The sequence below is a fragment of the Cariama cristata genome, unplaced genomic scaffold, assembly GCF_000690535.1.
Source record: "Cariama cristata isolate BGI_N322 unplaced genomic scaffold, ASM69053v1 scaffold4919, whole genome shotgun sequence".
Taxonomy (NCBI): domain Eukaryota; kingdom Metazoa; phylum Chordata; class Aves; order Cariamiformes; family Cariamidae; genus Cariama; species Cariama cristata.
Window position 1 is genome coordinate 30821 of NW_009633886.1, and position 23045 is coordinate 53865.

Genomic DNA, 23045 nt, shown 5'->3' on the forward strand with positions numbered 1-23045 from the left:
TCCATTGTTTTAGCAGTGTCGTAATATAAGAAGAGTAAATCTTTGCAAGAATCTGTCGTGGTTTAACCCCAGCTGGCAACTAAGCCCCACAGAGCAGCTCACTCACTCCCCTCATGTTGGGATGGGGGAGAGAACTGGAAGAGTAAAAGTGAGAAAACTCCTGGGTTGAGATAAAAGCAGTTTAAGTAAAGCAAAAGCTACACACAAGCAAAGCAAAACAATGAATTCATTCACCACTTCCCATAGGCAGGCAGGTCTTCAGCCATCTCCAGGCAAGCAGGGCTCCATCACACGCAACTGTTACTTGGGAAGACAAATGCCATCACTCCAAACGTCCCCCATCCCAACACAGGGGGAGTGAGCGGGCAGCTGCATTGGGTACCAAAAAGGACTGTTGTGGTTTAACCCTTGCTGGCAACTAAGCACCCTGCAGCCGCTCGCTCCGCAACCCCAAGCCCTGGCGGGATGGCGAGGAGAATCAGAAAAAGGCAAAACCCATGGGTTGAGGTAGGAACAGTTTAATAACTGAAATAAAATAAAATACTATTACTAATAACTGTAATGAAAAGGGAGATAAAAAAGACAGAAAGGGGAATAAAACTCAGGGAAACCAAGTGACGCACAATACAATTGCTCACCACCCGCTGACTGATGCCCACCCCACCCTTGAGCAGCGATCAGCCTCTCCTAGTGAACTCCCCCCAGTTTATACATTGGTCATGGTGTTCTGTGGTATGGAACATCCCTGTGGCTACTTGGGGTCAGCTGTCCTGGCTGTGCTCCCTCCCAGCTTCTTGCGCACCTCCTCATTGGCAGAGCATGGGAAACTGAAAAGTCATTGATTTAGAGTAAGAACTACCTAGCAACAACTAAAACATCAGTGTGTTATCAACATCACTATCATCCTAAATCCAAAACACAGCACTGTACCAGCTACGAGGAAGAAAATTAATTCTATCTCAGTCAAAACCAGGACAGAGTCCCATAGTTTCCAAACTGTGCAATTACTACCAGTGATCTATTTATTACCATTATTTTAATTTCCACTGAGATGCACAGTCAGAAATTAAGAATATAATGTTTTGAGATTAAAGTCTAAATAAGATGTATCCACTGGTATAGAACAGGTCTAACTTTATTAAATATAGCTATGCTAGGGTCAAATGAATGTAAACAGCAATCTGAGACTTACGCTAAGTTCTTTAAATTTATCTTCTGATCACTAAACTAATAAAAAAATATAAATAAATATTGACTGAATCATTCTGCACAAAAAACCAGCTACCATTCCATCACACTCAGTGCACATAATTATTCTGCATTGCATAATTTCTCTTCATGCACTCTACAATGGAAAGCCTTAAAGATTGCCTGCTGGAGTTACCAACAGATAAATAACACACGCCTCTGCTTTCTACTAGTAAAGTGAATAGCCAGGAAAACTTTGCAAAAAATCAGGCTATGCAAGTGCCAATATTGCTTCACCAAGCTATACAAATGCAGCTTCCCTTAAGTGAGATTCACTCCTAGATTTACAGCATAAAATTTATTTTGAGTGGAATTTAGTGTGGGTTCCCCTGCGACAGTACTTGCCTCCCAGCTCAGCACACAGATAAATAAATTAAAAACAAAATACCCCACAAAATCAAAGAACTGTAAGTGGACAGGACCTGGTTTTGCCCTCTGAATTTCAGGTAACAGTGAAACATCTCAGCTGTTCCATAGCACTAGGTACAATTCAGTGGGGATAAAGTATCAGTTATCAGTCCAAAGAAAAGAATCAAATGTGAATATTTATCTCCATGGTCTTCTTGAAGATGAATATCTGTTTCAGGCAATCCTAAAGCTTTTATTCCCTTTGGAAGGAAAAGGCTGCCACCAATATTCAACCTTAGACTCTGCTTTTGTAACAACATAGACAGTGCAGTACAGTGATATTTTTTGGTAGCATTTCCCAGGCCTCTGCACTGCTCACTCGGGGAGAACTTCAGGTCTATTTATATACAGTTTCACTTTATTCCAGTCTCTCTCCAGGGGGTCCAATTCCCATTCTAGATCAATTGAGCTGAGTAAGTAATAATCCAAATGTTGTATGATGTCACTGATATATCACTTCAAGTCATCAATATATCTCTTAATATAAAAGTAAAGCAGAAGACTGTTTTAGAAACTTATTTCTTAAAGTTGATATTCTTCTAGCTTTGGAAAAGGCAGTTGCAGGAATGTGCTTTCATTGAATAGGAAAGACAAGAGGAAATTCATTACAATTTGTGCTCATTCTGTGTTAAGGTCTACAAAAATGGCTGAAACTTTTTATGAAACAACGATCAAAATCACATTTATTTTATTTATTTATTTATTATTGTTTTTCACTTATGGAAGACTTTGAAAAAAGTTCCCATTATCATTTTCTCAACAGTGGAGAAAATTAAATATGTATTGAGTACTGTCATACATAATAATCATGCCATTTCATATTCATTGGTACCCTCATAAATGAAACATAAGCTCTTCTGGAGGGAATTTTCACCTTGAAGGAAATAAAGACCATTTGCTTACCAAATATAAATAAAAGGGAAAGTACAGAAAAAAAATAATTATTTCTTACCATTGTAAGGGTGAACGGATGGCTTTCCAGTGCAGACACTCTTGGACAGTGTAGAATAACATACTGAAACAAAATCAGCCAGAGAAAATAAAATTATGGAAAAGATATGTTCAAAATATTCAGTGACAGGTTAGTACATACAAAGTGAAAGTCATCCCTATAGACAATGCTACATGAACAGCAGTGATTTTTTAGGGGCACATTAACTCACCTGACCAGGCCTTGCTTTAAAGTCATCTTTCATCATCCTTACTTCAACGACATTGGAGGGATGACTTATCACTGAAGTTATTGTGACTGGTTTATTGCTGCGGATGTAGCGGTACAGCCTTTCCACACAGTACAAGCACAGAGGTCCAGAAATCCAAAACCAGGTCTATGGCAGAACAAAAATATGTTACCTCAAGGACTTTTCATTTTGTTTTCTAATTTCAAAACTACACGAGTGCTTGCAGAATCTCATTTCACATCTATTATGGAACAGTGTTTTGGTCACAAGTAACCTCCACATCTCTCAACGTGCAGAAATCCAAGTGTGCTATGGAGGCTTAATTAGTCTAACTGGCAGCATCATCCACAAACACAAACAATTTCAATCATAAATCTCATCAGGAACAAAATGCTAATGACCTCATTTGCAACCATGTTACTCTGGTTTTATGTAGTTAGATTGCAACTGGTTTCAGCAGTGAATGACACAGTACATACACTTTCAAAATCTAACAGATCAGAGTACTATAAAACTGGTTAACCTGTATGGAAAAACACTGTTCGACTTGCACTATTATTTTCTATTACCTTATTTTAATCATCTCAGGTACAAGCACAAAACTAAGAAAGAAGCTTTCTTGTGCTATAGAATTTATGCTTGTATTAAACTAGTGTAAAAATCATAGACAAGGGAGAGAAATGGGCACTTTCGAATCACGATTCTTTTGCCCCTGTGGAAGATGTTTATGCTAGACAAATAATGCCCTGGAAATGTCCATTTCTCTGCACTGATTATATGGGGAGCCCTGGGTGTCTACCTCAGATGAAGACATTTGCAGCTGCTCAGCTAAATCCTATCCTAAGAGTCAATTACTAACAGCTTATGGCAGAGGTAACTAGTAATTCCACATCTGCTCAGTCACTCAAGCCATGGCACTCAAGTGCCCTCGACCCTCATCCATCTTCCCTATTTTTGAAGTTACACATCAGCACCTCTTGCAACTAGCAGAACATTTAATTTCCTCAGTACCTCTGGCCTTAAAAATTTCAGTAGCTCGCAAGACCTAAGGCTTTTTTTTTTTTTTTTTTTTTAGATTTCGTATCGCTAAGTGCATAAAACACTTGCAAATCCAAAAAAGTCCTAAATAATGTTACAGGCTGCCAGGAGAACACTGAGTGGCTATTTCTTTCCATGGCTTTGCTTTTCTGCATAAATGGCTCTAAAGTAGGCATCTTAAGCCCCTAAGAAGACTGTTTGATGTTCTGTGGGTCATATGGAACCAGATATACATTGATGCTTGTAATTCAGGAGTATCACCACAGCAAAATATAAATCCAAAGAACTTTGTTGGAGGACTTCAATGTAGAATTGACTGTTTCTTATTATGATTACATGCTCTATAGTAAAATGGGTTCCCACTGCAGCTAGTAAAGGACATATGTGTTCTACAGAAAACAATGATAATAATAAAGAGAAACTCCTGTGAGGTCTGTTATGGGACCACCTTGAATGGTGGGCCTTGGACTTGCAAACTCCATATTCCCAAACTTCCTCAGGCTACTTGGCAATACAGCCCAGATCATCTTTTCTCAAAATAAAAGAGAAAATTTGGATGAAAAAAAAGCTGCTGCCACAAAACATAAAGAAACAAAAGGAAAATGGAAAACAGAAAAAGAAAAGGCTTTTCTATCCCCACTGTCATCATACTCATTTACCCATGTCACATACAAAACAAGCCTGTCTGCAAACAACAGGCTATACAAAGCCAAACCACAACCAACTGCAACCCAGAAAGGAGTATTAGGACTTGCATCCACATGGTAAAAAAAAGAGAACAAATGGAGTTTGATTATTTCAATTAACTACTGCCACACAATGCTTACAAAGGGACCTTATGAATATGTTATATAAATGTTTGCTCTGAAGTGCTACACTGTAATTTAAAGTCACATTTATAGCAAGACCAATACATCTCTTACTGTGTCGCACAAAACAGAACATTACAGCCAATCTCTTGACATTTTTCCACCCTATTCTATGCACTACATTGTAATGCAGTTCAAGGTTTAATACAGATTGTTTTTTCCCCACCAAATCTTTGAATGCCTGAAAAGGTTTTAATAATATTTTCCATTATTAAAACATCTGGTCTGGAAAAGCAATAATTAGCGGTTATGGCTGACTGAAAGACTTGGCATGGCTTGTAATACCTGAAATGTCGGATCATACAGACCTCTGGGAAGTGTGACTGGAACTTGGGTTCCTCGGAACAAATTCTCATAAAGTTATTTTGTACAAAGGCTTCTGGTACTGGTAAGTCCTCTGGGAAAGGCTCAGTAGTATAGTCAGGAAATGGCTCTTCAAAAGCCTTTGGCATTGTGAAATTCTGTCGGAGTGTTTTGTTAGGATTAAAGCAACCGGGAGGGTGTTCCTCTAAGTTGGTCTGGTACTTGAGCACTCCCCTACAGGAAAATAAAAATAGCAAAGACACTGAAGTAAGTCAAAATCAAGCAACTTATCTTAATTCAGAGAGGGTTTTAGAAAGTAGTCACAAGGCTCATCTTCTGTAATAATTTTTATTCCGTTTGCTTTCAGGATTTTCAATGAGCTTGAAGCTTTGCAACAATAGAGTCCTCTGTCACTAGAGGCAAGGTTTAACTTTTCCAGCTCACTTGGCACTCCCCCACTGAACAGCCTCAAGCTTGATAGTGCTTGATAGGGCGAAGATCTTGTGGGAGCCTTGAAAAAAAATGAAATCACATTTCCAGTTCAATCACACCCAGGATGTTTTCACTCATCCTCCCTACAGTCAGCAAGCTCTGTTTTTTACAGTAGTCTGTAGCAGAAGTGGCCCAAGTTGCCAAACCGTAAACTGCAGGAATGTTCCCACTACTTGGTGTTTACCAGGTTTGCACACAATGGTATAATTTTCTCCCCTGAATATCATCTTGTCAAATAGATAATCCTGCATGATAGTCAAGGAATCTTTCTTGTAAATTATCTTGTGGGTTCCATGCTTGTTTTTTAAGTTAAAGCTAAATTCATAATAAAATGAAGTGAGAACTTCGCAGCTGCAGCTAGAAGCTATGAAGAAAGTACTGGAAACCTGAGACACTCTGGGATATCTCAACACATGAATGAATCATTGAAAACGGAGAAGAACTGAAAATACTAGTAATAAAACTCCTTGGAAGTATTACTTGCCTCCAAATCTGGATTAGATGACAGTAAAACCATAAGGAGGAATATTTAAAAAGACAAAGGGCTAAATGGCAGCTGAATAGGCTGGCGCTGGGTGGGAAAGAAGGCACACTGACACAATGTCCAGGGAGACGTGCCCTCCGAGGGCTAGGCCATGTGGTGAAGGCTCATCTCAAGTACACAATCAAACATAAGGACATACGCGCCCCCCTTCTCTCCTCAACGTACACACACAGAGCAGCAGCAGTGACAGAGTTTAATTCACAAGAAGAGAGAGAAGTAGGACATCTGCAATATTCCCAACTTAAATGGGCTCCGACAGGCTACTGGCAATGTTCCCTACTGAAATGCAGTTCTGACAGCTAGCAACAAGCTTCCCACATGGTCCAGTGAATAAAGTACAGCTTGGAAATTAAACCTGCTCACACTGAACTCCATGCCTGACCCTGGGAGAATCACTTGGGAAGTGTTCGTGTGCCCACATGCCTACACCCATGCTTCTGTCTGCATTTATTGCCCAACCATGCCTATCACTTGCATCTGGCATCACTGTTTGTCATGGTATATTTGCAAAGTGACAGATACCCCTAGCATTATGCTAGTTCCCTGCTCCATAAATATTATGGTGCCTCACGGATTTAGCTGGAAGTCACAGCACATGCGATATTTTTCCAATCAACCTTGCATGCATGCCTGCCAGCCGCTCCCACAGCTTCCCTGTTCTCAGAGCATCCCAAAAGAGGATTCAAACTTTCCTCGAGACATGAATAGCTAAACTGCAAACATGAGCATCCCTTCTAGTGATCTCTAGTTTGTTTGAACTATTACAAACATGCTAACTGAGTGGCAAACTGGGATGACAAAGCTGCCTGTTAACAGCAGCTGCAATGACTCCCATTTCTGAAGCTGTCAAGGAAAGGCAAGTTGTCTTACACACCCAAGATCAGTTCCCAGAAAAGTTGAGTTCCACACAACTCTTAAGGAGCCTAAGATATATCCTCATATGTTTATTTGGTGCAACACTTGAATACATAAAAACTCAGTGTGGATGTCAGTAAGTAGGAGACAGACATCTTTAGCAAACAAAAATGGGAGAGACAAAAAGGGTAAGTCATGTGAAAGTGTCCTACAGGCTGAGCAACACAGCATGCAGGATTTGCATGGGCATACATCAACCTCTGCCCTAATTTTCCATCCCCAAAATAGAGACAAAATTTACCTCTGGCCAGAGCTGGAAAATATATGTACCACTATTTCTTGAGATTTTTGTGATGATAAGCTAGAGGTCAACGGTTCTAAGTGTTTTTATAGGGAATTGCACTGTTCCTATCTTCTCATCCATCTTCCGCTACTCAGCTCAAGGTGAGTTGCTTGAGGGGTCTGCTGAAAGTCAATGTGTGGGTAGACACTTAAGAATTTTCACCCTTTGGAAGGTAAATTCTTGGATAACTCTAGTGACAGCACAAAAGCCTTATTCTCAGCTTCTATGAACCAGCATAAACCATTTAACTCCACGGTAATACCACATTTGGATCAGCTGAGGATCTGGCTCCAAAAGTTTTGCGTGTTTTATAGCCCCTTACCTTGGTACTAGAAACATCAAGCTTCTATTTTACATAAACTATTTTTTGTTGCTGCTATTACTAGCTTAAAATATACACAAATTAACATAGATATGCACCAAGTCTTAAGCCACTAAAATATTCGAAAGTCACATTGCAAGAAGTACAAGAGCAATGAAAGTCTTTAACGATAATTCCTTGAAAGATTCTCCTCTCCCTTAGGGTAGGGATGAAAGAACCAATCAGTAATATATGACAGACGAATCACATTATTTTATATACTGCTGAGAAGAGCTTAGCTACCCTAAAGAAGAGGAGACTGTAAGAATATACCCATAATAGTTGAAACAAAACAAGAATCCAGGAATACCATGGAAATACTCAAAAGCAGAGACTCCCGAGACTGGTAAATCTTCACCCAATCTACCTGCACAGTTCAGCCACAGGAGATGCCTTGCTCTGTAGAGTAATTGGCCATGCACCTGCAAATCTCTAAGACATGCCATGCAGGAGTCATTTGGGCGCCTAAGTGTGGGTATCTAAGCTTCCTGTATTCTCTGAAGAGACCTTCTAATCAATGTCACCAATGAAGCCCAGAAACCAATCCAGCTCACTTGAAAGTAAATCTTCATAGCAGCAGGTTAGTCGAAGCATCCTTCAGGCTCCATCAACTGTATTTATTAGAACTCATTAGACTATAATGGGAGAAAGACACTTAGAAAACATGTAGAGACCTACATTTAGGCATCTTAAACTTAAACTGACTCTCACTCTTCTTGACTCACTCTTCTCCCACTTTTAACTGACACTTAGTTCTTTTAGATTTGCGCTGAATGATTTTCCAATTCAGTACTAAGGAGGCTGTGTACAAAAAGATGCCTGTTTAATGTTTGGTGTATTACTGCAGCTTTGGTTTGCAAACTCCTCCAACTAGACTTCCTCCCTCATGAAGTGGCTACATCATTAGGAATACAATGGGCAAAGGATAATACAGTGAAGGAAATGAATTAAACTGGACATGAAAAATACTCTGAAGGCAATCACTGGAACAGATTGCCTAGGGAGGTTAGAGGATCTCAGTCACCAGATGTTTTCACAAAGTTAGACAAACACCTGTCAAGAATAATTTAGCAAAAGTTCATCCTGCCCCAGGATGAAGAGAACAGGTTAGATCCATCTTCCCCAGCTATGAAGAGAGCTATGCCACAGAAAAAAAAAAAAAAAAAAAAACCAACAAAAAAAAACCAAAAAAAACCCTACACACAAAACAGAGAACTGGAATTGCGTCCAGGAGTTTCAATTGTTTTGAACTCATTATTTCAATTCACCAGATCCCAAGCTGTGTTTGTTTTGTTCAACAACATATTCCTACTGTGATCTTACTAGGCCTAATTACCTTTCACTGTCTACTTTAAGCAGTGGTGCTCAGTGTTGCACAGACATGCCAGAACCCCATGTTTTAGTAGATGTTCAATGACATGGAAAAAGAAACCTCGTTCAAATACACCTTCCCTTCCCTATACTAATCTCTGCACCTACATCCACAAAGGAAACTTCAGAGATGTTAATGGACCACATTTTCACACAGCATAAACTGGAAGCTGCTTTACCTTGCGGTAGAGCTGGGCTTGTTTGTGCCTGATACAGACCTGATCATCAGCTTCTGGGCACCTGAACACTGGTTTGATGTTTGTGAAAACAAGAAGAAAAACTAGTAAATTTTGTATCATAGCAACAAGAAAGAGATAATTAGGGAGAGGTTGTTCCTTCCCTCTCCTTAGGAGTCAAAATGGAAGGTAAAGAGGAAAGAAAAAGGGATGAGCAACTTTGCTTCACATTCTCCTCTCAGCAGCCAGGTAAGACAAACTGGTAAAATGGACAAGGAATAAACTTGAAAGTGAGTAAGTTTGTGCTAGTTGGGTATAGTAACACACAGTTCTCCAAGCTACAGTCTGAACTTTATTTAAACAAACACGTGTTTAAAATCCAAAAAGGATAGCATCTTGTCAAGAAGTTGGCTCTCTGTGCACAAGTCAGCTCGGGAAAGGCAGCAATCAAGGGAACTGCTCTTTCTGGTTGTGCTTCAGGAAAAGGGACAGTGTTTTCCATTTACTTACCCAGAAACATGCAGCATCAGCAGCATATAGAAGACAAAGAAAAGGTTGTGTGTATACCAGAAGATGTCATAGTTTGAAACCCTGAAAAGAATAAACCATGGTTCAGTGCCGTTTCACTCAGATGGATTCACTGCTAATTAAAAGTTGATCTGTGCACACAGGACATCATTATACACCACATAGTCACGTAGAATAGTCAAAGCCCAGTATGTATTCCTATAGGCACACTGTACTCGAAAGTAATTAAGTGTTGAGAAGAACAGGTGACTGGCACAGAAGTAAAAAGCTGAGAGAGATGAAGGACATAGAAGTATGGAGCCAGCTGAAGAAGTCTTCCTAAATTAGGAGACTTCATGGCTTTCACAGGTCCTACTTAGTCTCTACCAGATCCTTATAGCCAGAATAGCTCTTCAGTCTCCAGGCTCAAAACTCAACCTCTTTCCAGTGAGTGCCTCCTTGCTTTCACCTTGTCACAATACAGGGCTGTGGTGTTTAATGTGTCACTGCTGGTAAAACATACAAACAGGTAGCATAGAAAACAGCAGAAGGGCTGGTGGAAAGGTAAAAGAAACTTGTGAGGGTATGGAGTGGAAGGAGATACAACGGGAAAGGGAAACTAGAGTAAGGAGGCAACAAGAGGACAGGTAGGAGAATTTTCAGGGCAGAAGGCCACATATGGTGGGGCTCTAGGCCCAAGAGTCTTGGGAGCAAGAACAAAAACACTACCACTGTGATGATCAGGAGAGCTGAAGGGGAAAGAGGACTTCCTTTCATCAGTAATTTGTTAGGTAATGTAAAAAGAACCAAGACCAAAGAAAACACCCATCTGGAACGGTTTTCTGTTAAGCTTGTTTGTTTTTTGTTACATAAAGCAGTCACCAAAAAACAACCACCACCAAATGATTAAGAAAATGCCTGACTTCATAGCACACAAACACACCTCTCACACTACACAGCATGGTTGGAGAGTCCCTTCCAAAACCAAAAAAACCTACCCCCATTCATAAGCCAAAACAATTATTAAATCAAAAACATTAACTCTTAGAACATGGTTTAAGAAGCTACTCCTCTGACACAGTGAACTTTTTTCAGAATTTTTTCCCCTCCTATGCCTTTTACATAAACAGCTAACTACTCTTGCTTCAACACATCTGAAACCTACACTGCATTTGTTTCTGTCAATACAGGACTTATTTGTTTTCTTTCTCGAGACAGAAAAAATTATTTTGATAATCTGAGGGCGACCAAAATAAAATCCAAGCAAGGGTCGTTCTAAGGAACCCAGCAAAAGCAAGGGGCTCTGACCCCCCCCTTCACCCTGCCATTCTTCCCCCATTCAGCACCACGCTAACACTTTTTCCTCCTTGAGGCTGCTCAAACCATTTCTAACTACCCACACCTTGGTAGGCACTTCCATGCAGTCACTCCTCAATATCTGTAAGGAGATGTGGGAGTGAACATCAGTAAAATGAAAGTAAAGGATGATGGTGTGGGAAGTAGAAGCACAATGGGAAGACACAAAGAGAATAACATTTACCCTAAGACCTGAAACAGGTCTTGGAGATCTGGTTTAGTTTGGTATCTTGCTACAATACCAAATGCTGCATGCTGAATTCATTTTTATTGGATCTTGAGCACTTTTTTCAGAATGCACCAATTTTTCAAAATTTCAGTGATGGAAAGTCAATCCCAGCTTTTGACGTGTTGCTTTCAACAGCTAATTATTATTACTGATTAAAATTACTGTACACTTCTTGTCTGAATATGTCTAAATGTCAGCTTCCAGCCATTTGAGCATTTTATTCTTCTTTGAGCATTCCAATATCTCTACTATAAAATCCTGTTTCCTCATATGTATCAAGTTCCCTTAAATGTAATCAAGTCCTCTCAACTTCACCTCCTTAAACTAAAGGGATGGAGATCCTTAAACCTCTTACCATGAAGTATATTTTCCAACATTTTAATAATTATTTCTTACTTGTATCCTTCTTAAACTGTGTATCCTACAGATACATAGAGTATTCCAATATACTCAATCTTCCTACTGCTACATATATACTCTTATAGTTCTTCAGAATATTTATTACTTTCTTTACCTTCTTCCTAGGGTTTAAAATAGACATTATTCATAGAATGAATGCATTACTTAGGAATGTAAAGTCCTGAAAATTTGAGATCAAGTGGAATATTTCATTTTAATTTTCATTAACCTACTTTAGAATTTTGCAGGTGAAGACCTGCAAGAGTGAACTTACTGAGAAATGTAAGGGGAGACTGCCATGCTTTAAAGGGACACAGTAAGCAGCACAGTTTTGGAAAAATATTTTTAACCCTGTTACAGCTAGTTTTGAAAAGGAACATATATGTGGCAGTTTAGAAGATGAAATTGAAGACTAGAATATTTGGTTACAAAAAGAGATGGCATTAGAGCAGTTTATATTTTAAAGTTCCTCTAAAGATATGATTTCCGAAGTCACTAGTAATTGTGTTCAATGGAAATACTCTTGAACAACATTCATTTGAAAGTTAGCAGAAATGCCAACATCTATTCACAGGATTTATTGTATTTTCAAATAACTTCATAACCCTTCCAACAAACTACTGAACAAAAAATGCTGGTCTAATTCTCAGGTAAGACCCAGCAAAAATTTAGAATATTTTCCAAACAATACTCACTTTCCCTTTTAAAAACATTAGGAGTTAACTCAATCCTCCTAATACTTATTCACACAGTTTACTAAACAAATAAAGGCACAAAAATAGCAGGATAATCATGCATAGAAAAATTTCAGGAAGAACATACAAAGGAAGAAATGATTAAGCAGGTCAGTTTGCAAGAGCAGATTAGGGCTGAAATCCAAGAGAGTATAGTAGTCTCTGAAATATTTTTTAAAAAGCCCATTTTCTAATAGGCAGTGGACATTTACAATTAATTTTTCTAAGAGTAGAGCGTGAGCTTAGCCATCATAAGGCACGTGAGAGTCCACAGGGAACGAGATTGAAAAGGGACAGAAAGATGCACACGGAAGCTTGTTTCCTTAGGAAAACACACTATAAACGCAAGCTTGAGCCATATGCCTGAGGGAGAAGCCAGGATAAAATTTCTAAATAAGAATTACTGCTAGAGTAACAGGAGATGCAGATGATCTTTAAGGGCTTTGATTCTGCTGGCTACATGGCAGAAAGATGGGAAAGCATTTGCACTTACAGTAATTGAAGAAGGAAATAACAAGCATGTAACTTCAAAAGACAGAAACCTTTGTTGCAAGAACACCAAAATTATTATTTCCAAGAACAGGTTTGCAACTACATATATTTTCCTAAGTTTCAGAATCATTAATAAATGCTGTTCTCTTTTCTAATTTATCATGGCCTTGTAGAAAACCGGACTTTGTTCTGGCTCACTGCTGCAGAGTGAAGTAATTGTTTTACTTTTTTATCTTCCCAAAACTGGCTTTCTTTTGCAAAAGAGCCATCTGTGTGGACTATGTAATGTACAGCCATGTCTGACATCTTGCGCAGCAGTCTTGTCCTGCACTTCTGTAGCCTACAGTTCCTCACAAAGGTCTCAAACCTGGAAGTATCTTTGTCTACAAAAAGTGCACAAGTATTTGCTGAACTACTTTCTTGAATCAGCACCTGACGATATTGCTGCTCAGAAAAGACAGATTAGTTCAACAAAGTTCAAAACCACATATCTAACTCACGTCAGTGGAGCACCATTAATTTTAGAAGATACGGAACTAAAACATCCTTCAGTGTTTGCTGAATTGAGATGATGTATTTACATAATCAGTCTTTGAATTCACCAGAGACTGCTATAAAAATCAAGGGGTTTTTTATATGCTTCAATTGCAGAATCCAGGTCTTAAAAAGGTTACAACATTGGGCTAGATCCTCCAAGGTACCGGTCACTCAAATGTACTATAATATGTGTTCAATAATGTTGGTGCAGAATGTGAATCTATTGGAGGACCAAACCTTTAGAAATCCTAGCAGCTACTCTGAGCCAATACTGCATTGCTGGTTCAAAATTATAATGGACATTAAAAAGAATATATCTGATAACCAGCAGAAGAGCTTTAAAAAAAGCAACATTCTACTTAAGCAGACAATTCTGTTTCAGTTTGCTTCATTGCTGGCTTTTTTTGGTTGCCTTTTTTTTTACAGTTTATTGTTACAATTAATTGGTGAAAATAATTAAGATAAAGATATCTTCTTATTTTACTTCTAGTGGACTTAATTTAAACATTGGACAGAACTTTCCATATGTTTAGTTTACTGCATCCCTGTACAAACAGGAATAAAAGAAATATTTTAATATTTAAAGATCTAGATTTTAAACTAAGCAAATTCCTCAAACAGTATTTTTCTCGGCAATTTAATCAGGTTTTGCAAGTTTTTGAATACAAAATTCACTGTGCTAGTTTACCTGCAAGCTAGTAAAAAAAAAATAGGGCAAGAAAACTGGTATTTTTAACACTCATTTAAATACTTCTTGCCTCGTATTGCATTTACTCTTCATTCCCCCTAATCAGTATGAGAATATGATTACTCAAATGGCATTTTTCAGCACAATGATCGGATTATGTCTTACCTGATGGCATACGTAGAGGCTGTACACATTAGAAATAGTACTAACACCATAATGACTCCAGTCAGACCTGGAACTAAAACAGACATAAGGTTACTTGCATTTGAACTGTGAAGAGCTATACTTGTCCCCTATGACCTTACAAGAAAGTGGAAGTTGTTAGACGTACAAATCAAGATTCAATCAAACTCTTGCATGTATTTATCTCCTGAAGACAATTCATGCATCTAACTAGATAGGAAAGAAGAGCTGTTGTGTGATTTCCCACCTTCCCAGAGGATATTACCCTTTTCCTCACATTTCACCATGCATCACTAATTTCCTATTAGTCTTTGCTCCTGTAATCTTTTGCTCACAACATCTGTCTCTAAGCAGGTAACCAAGAACAAATCCTGTCTATTCGTTTAATTGTAAGACTGACTGTACAAGTTTCTGTAACTCTTTTTTATTCCAAACTCTAAATTCTGTTGAACATGACAATTAAAAACCTGGTCAGGGACAGAATTTCAAGCAAATCAATTTCTACGCAAGCTGTCACTACAATTGTTTGCCAAACCATTTCATCCTGGAATGAGAAAAGAGCCTGAAATTACTCTCCATGGTATTGTATCATGCTTGAAATTGTTGCCCACAGAGCAAGGTCTGTGAGAATGATCTACAGCCAGTATTTCAGAAGGAAAGGTTAAAAACATTAAGGATTGGACTCATCTGCTCAAATGCAGACCCTTATCAGTACTAGTCTATCCTTGTCTCTTTTTTAAGTCAAAGGAGAGAAACAAGTATTTCTACATCATGATTCATCTCATCCTGAAGTAGAATCCTGCCCATAAAGTACAGTAAACCATCAGCCTAAAGATAGATTAGAAAAGTCCTAACCAAAGTTACCACTTACTCTGAGTACCTTATCTTCAAAATTGCCATCCCAAGAAATAAGAATCTGAATTAAGAATTAAGAACCTAAAATCCATGAAGCATTACATCAAAACCTTTCACTTCTCAAGGAATGACAGTTTTTAAGCATAGTCTCTGGTCACCCTAAAAGCCACTTTTTCGGGTTTAAACAAATCAGTCAGGCCAATCACCAAGCACAAAGTTAAGTAAGTGCTGGTTTCGCGTCAGAATATGAGCGTCTCAACCTGTTTTCATGGATGTACATGGCAAAACCACAGATTTTAATGGCCCAGGATCTTTTACAGGTTCATATCCTAATGACAAGAACAAGCTAATTTTTTAAATAATTGTGATTTTAGACTCTTTAGCAATAAAGAGACGATTTCAAATCTTATCTTTCTATAAACTTCTCAATATCTACTTGTTGAAAAGTCTGATACTCGAAATCTGATACATCCCAAATTACTCAGTTTTACAAACTGCAGGAAAAATTCTGCTCCTACAATCAAGAGAAGTTTTGTTATGGACGGCATATGAAACACAATTTCACCCCTTCATGGAAAGGTTACAATTAAAAGCAGCTGCAATAAAAAATGCGCATTCTTTCCATTGCCTCCTTCTTAATTTCTTCTTTCTTAATCTAATTTGATATGTAGTGTGCAATCAGTCTCCCATCTGACACAAATACTTCCAGTCCAATTGCAGTAGAGCACTTGATCCAGCTTCCTACATTGTCACTCCAGCCACAGGCCACTTTTTACATCCAGTTCTTCAATTGTCTTCTCCATCAAGCTGCAAACATGAAATCATTCACAACCTTGCCCCAATTCATCAGTGCATATTCTCTCTGTCTCTCTTTTCCTCCACTAACTATAATCTTGAATACTTGTTCCTCCCAGAGCAAGCCTCACACCCTTAAGCAAGGAGGTTCTTTCCTGGACTGATCTGAAAAGCCATCACACTGCAAATCTTTCCAACTCCTTATTCTTTCTCTTCACTGTGTTAAAAAAATCAGCCAATAAATCTAGTTCTGAACTGTTTGGGGAGAGACCTTTTCTTTGCGTATTTGTACAGCTCCCAGTGCAGCAAAATCTGAGTCCCTGTTTGGGCACTCCCACAGCACAAATAATAAATGTTAATTGCCAGTTGTTAGGACGAGGAGTGATCTGAGTAATTTTAAATTAAGACAACTTGGAATCACTGCTTTTTGCAATAATGTGCTCAAACTTTTGAAACTGCAATATTTTCCTGGCTGTCAGAGGGTAGAAGGAGTTCCATCTTGCAGGTCCTCTGCTCAACTACAGAGGTCTCAAGGTGTCCCCAGAAGCTGTGACAATATTTGATGGGGCCTCTACACTCATTCTTCACCCTAAGTCCTTCTCCTTTATCTAAGATATTAAATATAATACTAGTTGCTTCTTCTGATTCTCCCTCCCCATCTTCAACTCCCTACTCTATGAGTTACCAATTCTTTCAAGCCTCCACCACTGTTTGACTAATGTTACCAGTTACCGAATCTATTTCCAGTTAGCAGTTAACTTGTACCTCACTTTCTATCATTTCACTTTCTCACTTCCTCTACTCTCAACTGACCTAAACCGTGCTTAGGGTTTTTGGAAAGCCCTTTCCCACAAGCTGCCAATTCGAGTGAAGGTATTGGGCTTGACAGGTCTAGAACCCCATTTATTGCTGTCCAGACTGATTCCTTTGGACCTTGCCCTAAATGCTACCAAGTTGAGATTTTTGCTTTTGAGCTAAAGAAGACTGAAAGAGAGACAACCTCAGAAAGGACCTTTACCTGCTTGTGAAGCACTACAGCTCAGGTTGTGCCTACCCTTCCATACCCAAATGTTGCTCCCTTCTAAGTTCCTGCACCAAAAATGTCTTTGTTTATTTATTCTTTATGAGCACTGAAGCCTGGTTCCTGTGTAACAGTTTAGATGGCTCTGAAGTCAAACCAACCCTTAAATAAACCAGCTGAAGCAAGAAGTCTGCTTTTGTGTTGTGTTTCTTTTTGTAGAAATTGGATCATTTAGGAATTTGGTTTTAATATTATTCAGAATCTCTGTTTGAAACTGCTGATTTTCCACTGACTCATCGGTACAACAACAGCTTTGAAGATGCTGCTCATCCTACTACAGGGCTTATGTAACTCCTCCCTCCTGACTATTGGATAAGCAAACTCAGGTTACATTGACACAAATAACACATCTCAATCTAGCTGAGATACAACAAACGGAGCATGCAAACACAGGATCAAAATGTTTTGCCTGGAGAGTGATGATGAGAAGCAGCAAACTTTCTCATTCAGCTTTGCAACAGACTTACCAGTAGCAAAAAGCAGTTTCCTTGGGTCCTGCAAAACAGAGAGGCCAAAAAAAAGTCAACATATATGATTTTATATCCATATGAATAATGTAATAATAATAAGCAGCTCATAAAACTCACATGCTCAATGGCATAAGCAATCCCTAAATCTGGATGCAGGAATGGAACTGGCATTTGGGAGTTTACACTGACTGCAATCCAACATAAACTAAACCTTTAGCCTTTGCATTCCCCCAATGAAGGCAGTTCTGACCTGTTACGAAAAATTAGGATCCAGATAATTTTAAAAATAATTATTTTTTTGAAAGTCTAACTTTACTTAGTTACTTCATACCTTTGGCAAGACAGAAGGGAGCAGGAGAGAGATTTTGCATTTAAATGAAAGACCAGCGGCAAGCATTTTACCCCCAGTTACATCACCAAGGGATTTGCAGTGGTCTCCAGTAAAGCAGGACTGAACACAAAGGAGCTGATAATACAAGGCCAGATGCTCCTGTGTCCTTGACATGCGAAAGGAAGAGGGGATATATCAACCTCACAGGAAACTGCCTCACTCATCCTGAGTCCTATGCCGCATGAGGTTTTGTCTTCGCTACAGAGAAATTATTTTTTTTTCCTTTTTTTAAACTTTCAGCAAAATGTAATGAGGGCAGATAAGCAGTTTTCATACAGCTCAGCAAAAATGAAGAGTCCCTCTCCCTGACCTTGTCTGCATCCCGATATGCGCACCCATGTACAGAAAATGACACCATCCAGACTGCCCATCACAGTTAAAAAACAGGTTTAAGTGAAATTCAAGCACAAAGGTTCAAGAGCTACTGTAGTACCTAAAATCGAGGAGGTTTTGATCCTAGACTTACTAAAAACTTGTTATTAGCTCCATTTTCTATTGCAAAATTCCTAAGGCTGCATAGTACAGGCTGCCATGCACACCCTGGCAAGTTCTTGCCTGAGGCAAGCTCCTGCTAATGTTTCTGATGAGGCTAAGTCTATTAGACCACTCCTACACATGCAGACATTCCAGTTCAATCCAGAACCTCAGCACAACAGTTGGTGTTGGCATGTCTATCTGCCACAGAATAGCTCCATGATTAGATCATTCACCCAGGGAGTGGAAGACCTTGGTTGTTGGTCCTTGTGAGCCTGGGTTGAGTCAAATTCTCCTTTTCCAGGAAAGGATGCAGCTGGGATAGGGTCATTCTAAAGCTTTCCTAATGAAGCCAGTAGAAAAGAAATGCAGACTCGAGACTAGAATTGATATAAACAAGAGAGAACTTGATTGTAGCCCAGAGAAGAAAGAGTCCTGAACTCTGGTCTTACTCCTAAAATCTGCAAATATCTCTCCAGCGCCAAACGCACAAGCAAGCACCTGGAGGAGGGACTACGACTCTGGTACACCTTCAAGAGATCTGTACCACAGTCAGAGAAGTCATGCAAATCAAGTATTTTGTGAGTAGAAATCAGCTTCCAGCCCAGTTCATGAAGAAAACTAAATCCACCCTCAGCATATATACTCCAGTTCCCATTGCAGTTTAAAAATGCAAAATCAGTCTCAAATCTCACTACCCTCAAACCCCCAGTATATGTCACATAGCAGTATATTCTAAATAGTGCAAACGCAGAATATATTTTCCCAAACGGCAGCAGAAGTGTCACAAGTAGGCCCATCCAAGGAACAGAGAGAAGCAGAAGAGAAGCAGAACAAGGTACAAGGTGAAAGGACTTGATGACAGTATTCTCCACCTCATAATCCAATCAGACTGAATCCTGCTGGCTTAAACAAAAAGTGTTTAACACATGCTTTGTCTGGAGAAAGAAGTAAAATCCACAGCAATCCACATGATGGTGAGTTTTCAGCGCACAGAACAGCAGCCCTGTATAGATCAAAGGATGGATCATACAATGGAATTGAATTTACAAATAATCATATATTTAAATTATATACTTAAAAGCAAAATATGAAAGGACAGCTGGCTCACCTCGCCACGATAGTTCGCTGCATTTAGTGCCAGAAAGTCTTCATTGTAGTTCTCAGAGAAGTTAAGAGCGTTCACCAGATGAGCAGCAACATGTAAGACTAAAAAACAGAGTAAAGCTGAGATCTGTAAACAAGACGTAGATGTTGCCCTGAAGTAACAAAAAGTGCCTATCCAGATGCCAAGCTATAATCACATCACCTGCCTGAGATGTATCGGGGACTAAGGAACTCTTTTTCTAAAGTTAATCAGGTTATAGATACTCACAGCAGAAAGCTGTGTGTATTTTAAGATTTTAACACTACAGCAATCATTTCTGCACTACAATGCTTCAGCTGGGAGACAACATTCAAAGGCGTCCACCTAAGAATATTTCCTCTTCATTGAATTGGGTATTTGCCTCTACTGCTCCCTTTTTTGCAGATAAGCCTGTAGCACCCTGCTTCTTTACTCAAATTCCTTAGGCACAATGGAGGGTCACTTGTAATGGCAGATTTTGACCTGATCTCATATACCTGTCCTTTTAGAAACTGGAATTTTAAGGAAACTCTCAGCATTAGAATGCAAGCTCATGTGTTTAAAGGAAAAATAAACCAAAACCCACACACATCTGAGAAAGCATTCATAATTTAAGGCAGGGAAGCACAGAGCAAGACTACCCCCAAATGTATTGTAAAAGAAAAACCACAAAGTACTGCTTCAATGTGTTTCCCAAACAAGCTGCTGCTCAGCACAGTAAGATCTCACCTGAAAAGATACATATTGTAACACCACACGTCACATGGAAAGTTTTACTTTTATCTAGCAGTCTTCTGGTTTTCCTGCTGGCAACCTAATAAGAGAAGAATTCAAGCAATTTCTCTTCTAAAACAATGCAAAGAAAAAAAAATACTAACAGCAACTGACATGATATAATAGCAACTTCAGCTTTTAAAGGGTTTAACACCTTTGCAAGCACAATACCTACATTTAAAAACTACAGGATTATGTCAATGAGCCAATTTTGAGATCTTAATGAAGAAAATACAGTTGGATCTGTGTTACATAGATGTCAAGAGCACATAACATAATGTCCCTTCTGGTCTTAAAATTTAGGAATTCCAACACTAATTGTTATAGGCATCACTGACTCTTTAGTAAGCAGGATCACAGGGAAAGGTATATTTGCATACATATATCCAGGCCAACTATATGAGATTCAACAAGGCTGAGTGCCAGGTCCTGCAGTTGGGTCACAACAACCCCATGCAACGCTATAGGTTGAGGGAAGAGTGGCTGGAAAGCTGCCTGGAGGAAAAGGACCTGGGGGTGTTGGTCAACAGCCGGCTGAATATAAGCCAGCAGTGTGCCCAGGTGGCCAAGAAGGCCAACGGCATCCTGGCTTGTATCAGGAATGGTGTGGCCAGCAGGACCAGGGCAGTGATCGTCCCCCTGTACTCGGCACGAGTGCTGTGTTCAGTTTTGGGCCCCTCACTACAAGAAAGACCTTGAGGTGCTGGAGCGAGTCCAGAGAAGGGACACGCAGGTGGTGAAGGGTCTGGAGCTCAAGCCTGATGGGGAGCGGCTGAGGGAGCTGGGGGTGTTTAGCCTGGAGAAAAGGAGGCTGAGGGGAGACCTGATCGCTCTCTACAACTGCCTGAAAGGAGGGTGTAGCCAGGTGGGGGTCGATCTCGTCTTCCAAGTAACCAGTGACAGGACAAGAGGAAATGGCCTCAAGTTGCTCCAGGGGAGGTTTAGATTAGAGATTAGGAAAAATTTCCTCACCAAAAGGGTTGTCAAGCACTGGAACAGGCTGCCCAGGGAAGTGGTGGCATCACCATCCCTGGAGGTATTTAAAAGACGTGGAGATGTGGTGCTTAAAAGGCGTGGAGATGTGGTGCTTACAGACACGGTTTAGTGGTGGACTTGGCAGTGTTAGGTTTATGGTTGGACTTGATAATCTCAAAGGTCTTTTCCAACCTAAACAATTCTACAGTTCTGTGATCTATAGGCATCAAATCTTACAGGTACTGTCACAGGATGAAAAAAACTCACAGGTTCAATTTGCAACCATCTAGTAAACAAAGCTGTTCCTCAAAAACATAACTTGTATTTCTGTAAAAGCAACTGCTGAATCACAGACAAGCTAAACTATTGTTTACTGATCATTGGCACAGAAAACAAACCCTCCTAGCTTTGCCAGAACTCTTTTTCTCCCCTAACAAATATATCAGGTTGGGTATTTTTATTTAAATTCTGTGATCTCCAGTAGGACATTTCTGGTCATGCAGAGACAAAGTTCTTTTTGCTCTGTGAAATTCTACCAGGAAGCAGTAGAGAGGACACACATGTCCTTAATATTAGAGTTGGGAAAGGAGGGGACTTTGTCTGGTTACAGTTCCACAGCAACTCCCCATCTTTCAAAACTGTGTTGAAGAAACTTTCCTCACAAGTCCAATCAAACCAGACAATGCCAGCCATGGCATTGTCTTCAAAGGAGTCATGAACCTAGGTTGAATGTCTGATACTTGCACCATGCAGGCATATACTGTATAATAAACAAGGATGTAACAGATTTTCTCCTATTATTTTTAGACTAAAAAGAGACCAAGGCCCTCTTCTTCCCTAATGCTGCATTCTAAGGTCAGTACTTACCCTCTGAGATCCTCGCAGGAAGGCCAAGACAACACGGCACATTGGTAGAAGGACCAGGCAGCAGTTGAGATTGAGGACAGATGCTGAAGCTCTGCTAACACACAATCCTAGCTGAACAAATATAGCAAGAGTTAGATTACAAGGAGAAAAGACACTCTAATGGTTCAGGTGTCAGTACTCAATCTCCTTTTTTTGCCGTGAAATCAAATGGTTCCCATGCTCTCTTGACTCATCAGAATAGCGGAGTTTCGTGATGTTTTACATGTACTGGAAAAACCACTGTACACACAGCATGTTATCCTGTTCTGAGGGAAACAGCTCTTACTTTTGCATCAAAATATTATTCAAAATGAATTTTGTCAGCAATAACATCAGCAAGTGACAATTTTCTACTGAAAAAACCAATATCCTCACCAGTGCTCAAAGTCACATGGAACAAAACTTATCTGAGACAACAATAAGTGTCCAGTGTCAACAGACGTATTTAAATAAGAAAGAGGGATAAATGCTGTGAAGATACTAGACAGTCACTTAAGTAAAGTGTAATGATTTTCTGGTACTCAAGCCAGAAAAAGATGTAAAAAAAAAAATTAATTCAATTAAACTGAAATGATAATATTTTTCCAAGGACTGTTATGGGATTGTTATAGAACTCCTCATCCATTCACACTATGCAATGCCGTATTTGGACCTAAAGAAAGAAGGTTTTCTACATTTTAACTACTCAATACCTGGGAACTGTAATGAAATCTAATTTCCCTAACGCTTTCACTGGTATATTTGGAACTTACATAATTAGAACAAAAACACTTGTCAAATAAATGAACAAAGCACACATTAATGTCATAACCCTGTATCTTTTAATCTTATTATATTCTCTCATTCATCTATGATTTTTTCAAAAGTTAGCTAAATGCCATTGT

At 39.3% G+C, this 23045-nt stretch overlaps 1 protein-coding gene across 1 annotated transcript in view; it reads right to left on the reverse strand.

The window, feature by feature from the left end:
• NOX4 (NADPH oxidase 4) overlaps positions 1 to 23045 on the reverse strand; it is a gene marked incomplete at its 3' end in the record, with an annotated part of 49749 nt that overhangs the window by 16417 nt on the left and 10287 nt on the right. The window contains exons 2-10 of the mRNA XM_009706923.1: positions 22123 to 22233; positions 20236 to 20320; positions 19492 to 19589; positions 17513 to 17540; positions 14297 to 14369; positions 9700 to 9780; positions 5053 to 5281; positions 2820 to 2984; positions 2609 to 2671 (exon numbers count right to left, since the gene is read on the reverse strand). Coding sequence (XP_009705225.1) covers positions 2609 to 2671; positions 2820 to 2984; positions 5053 to 5281; positions 9700 to 9780; positions 14297 to 14369; positions 17513 to 17540; positions 19492 to 19589; positions 20236 to 20320; positions 22123 to 22233 — 933 coding nt within the window. The remainder of the gene's footprint in view (positions 1 to 2608; positions 2672 to 2819; positions 2985 to 5052; positions 5282 to 9699; positions 9781 to 14296; positions 14370 to 17512; positions 17541 to 19491; positions 19590 to 20235; positions 20321 to 22122; positions 22234 to 23045) is intronic.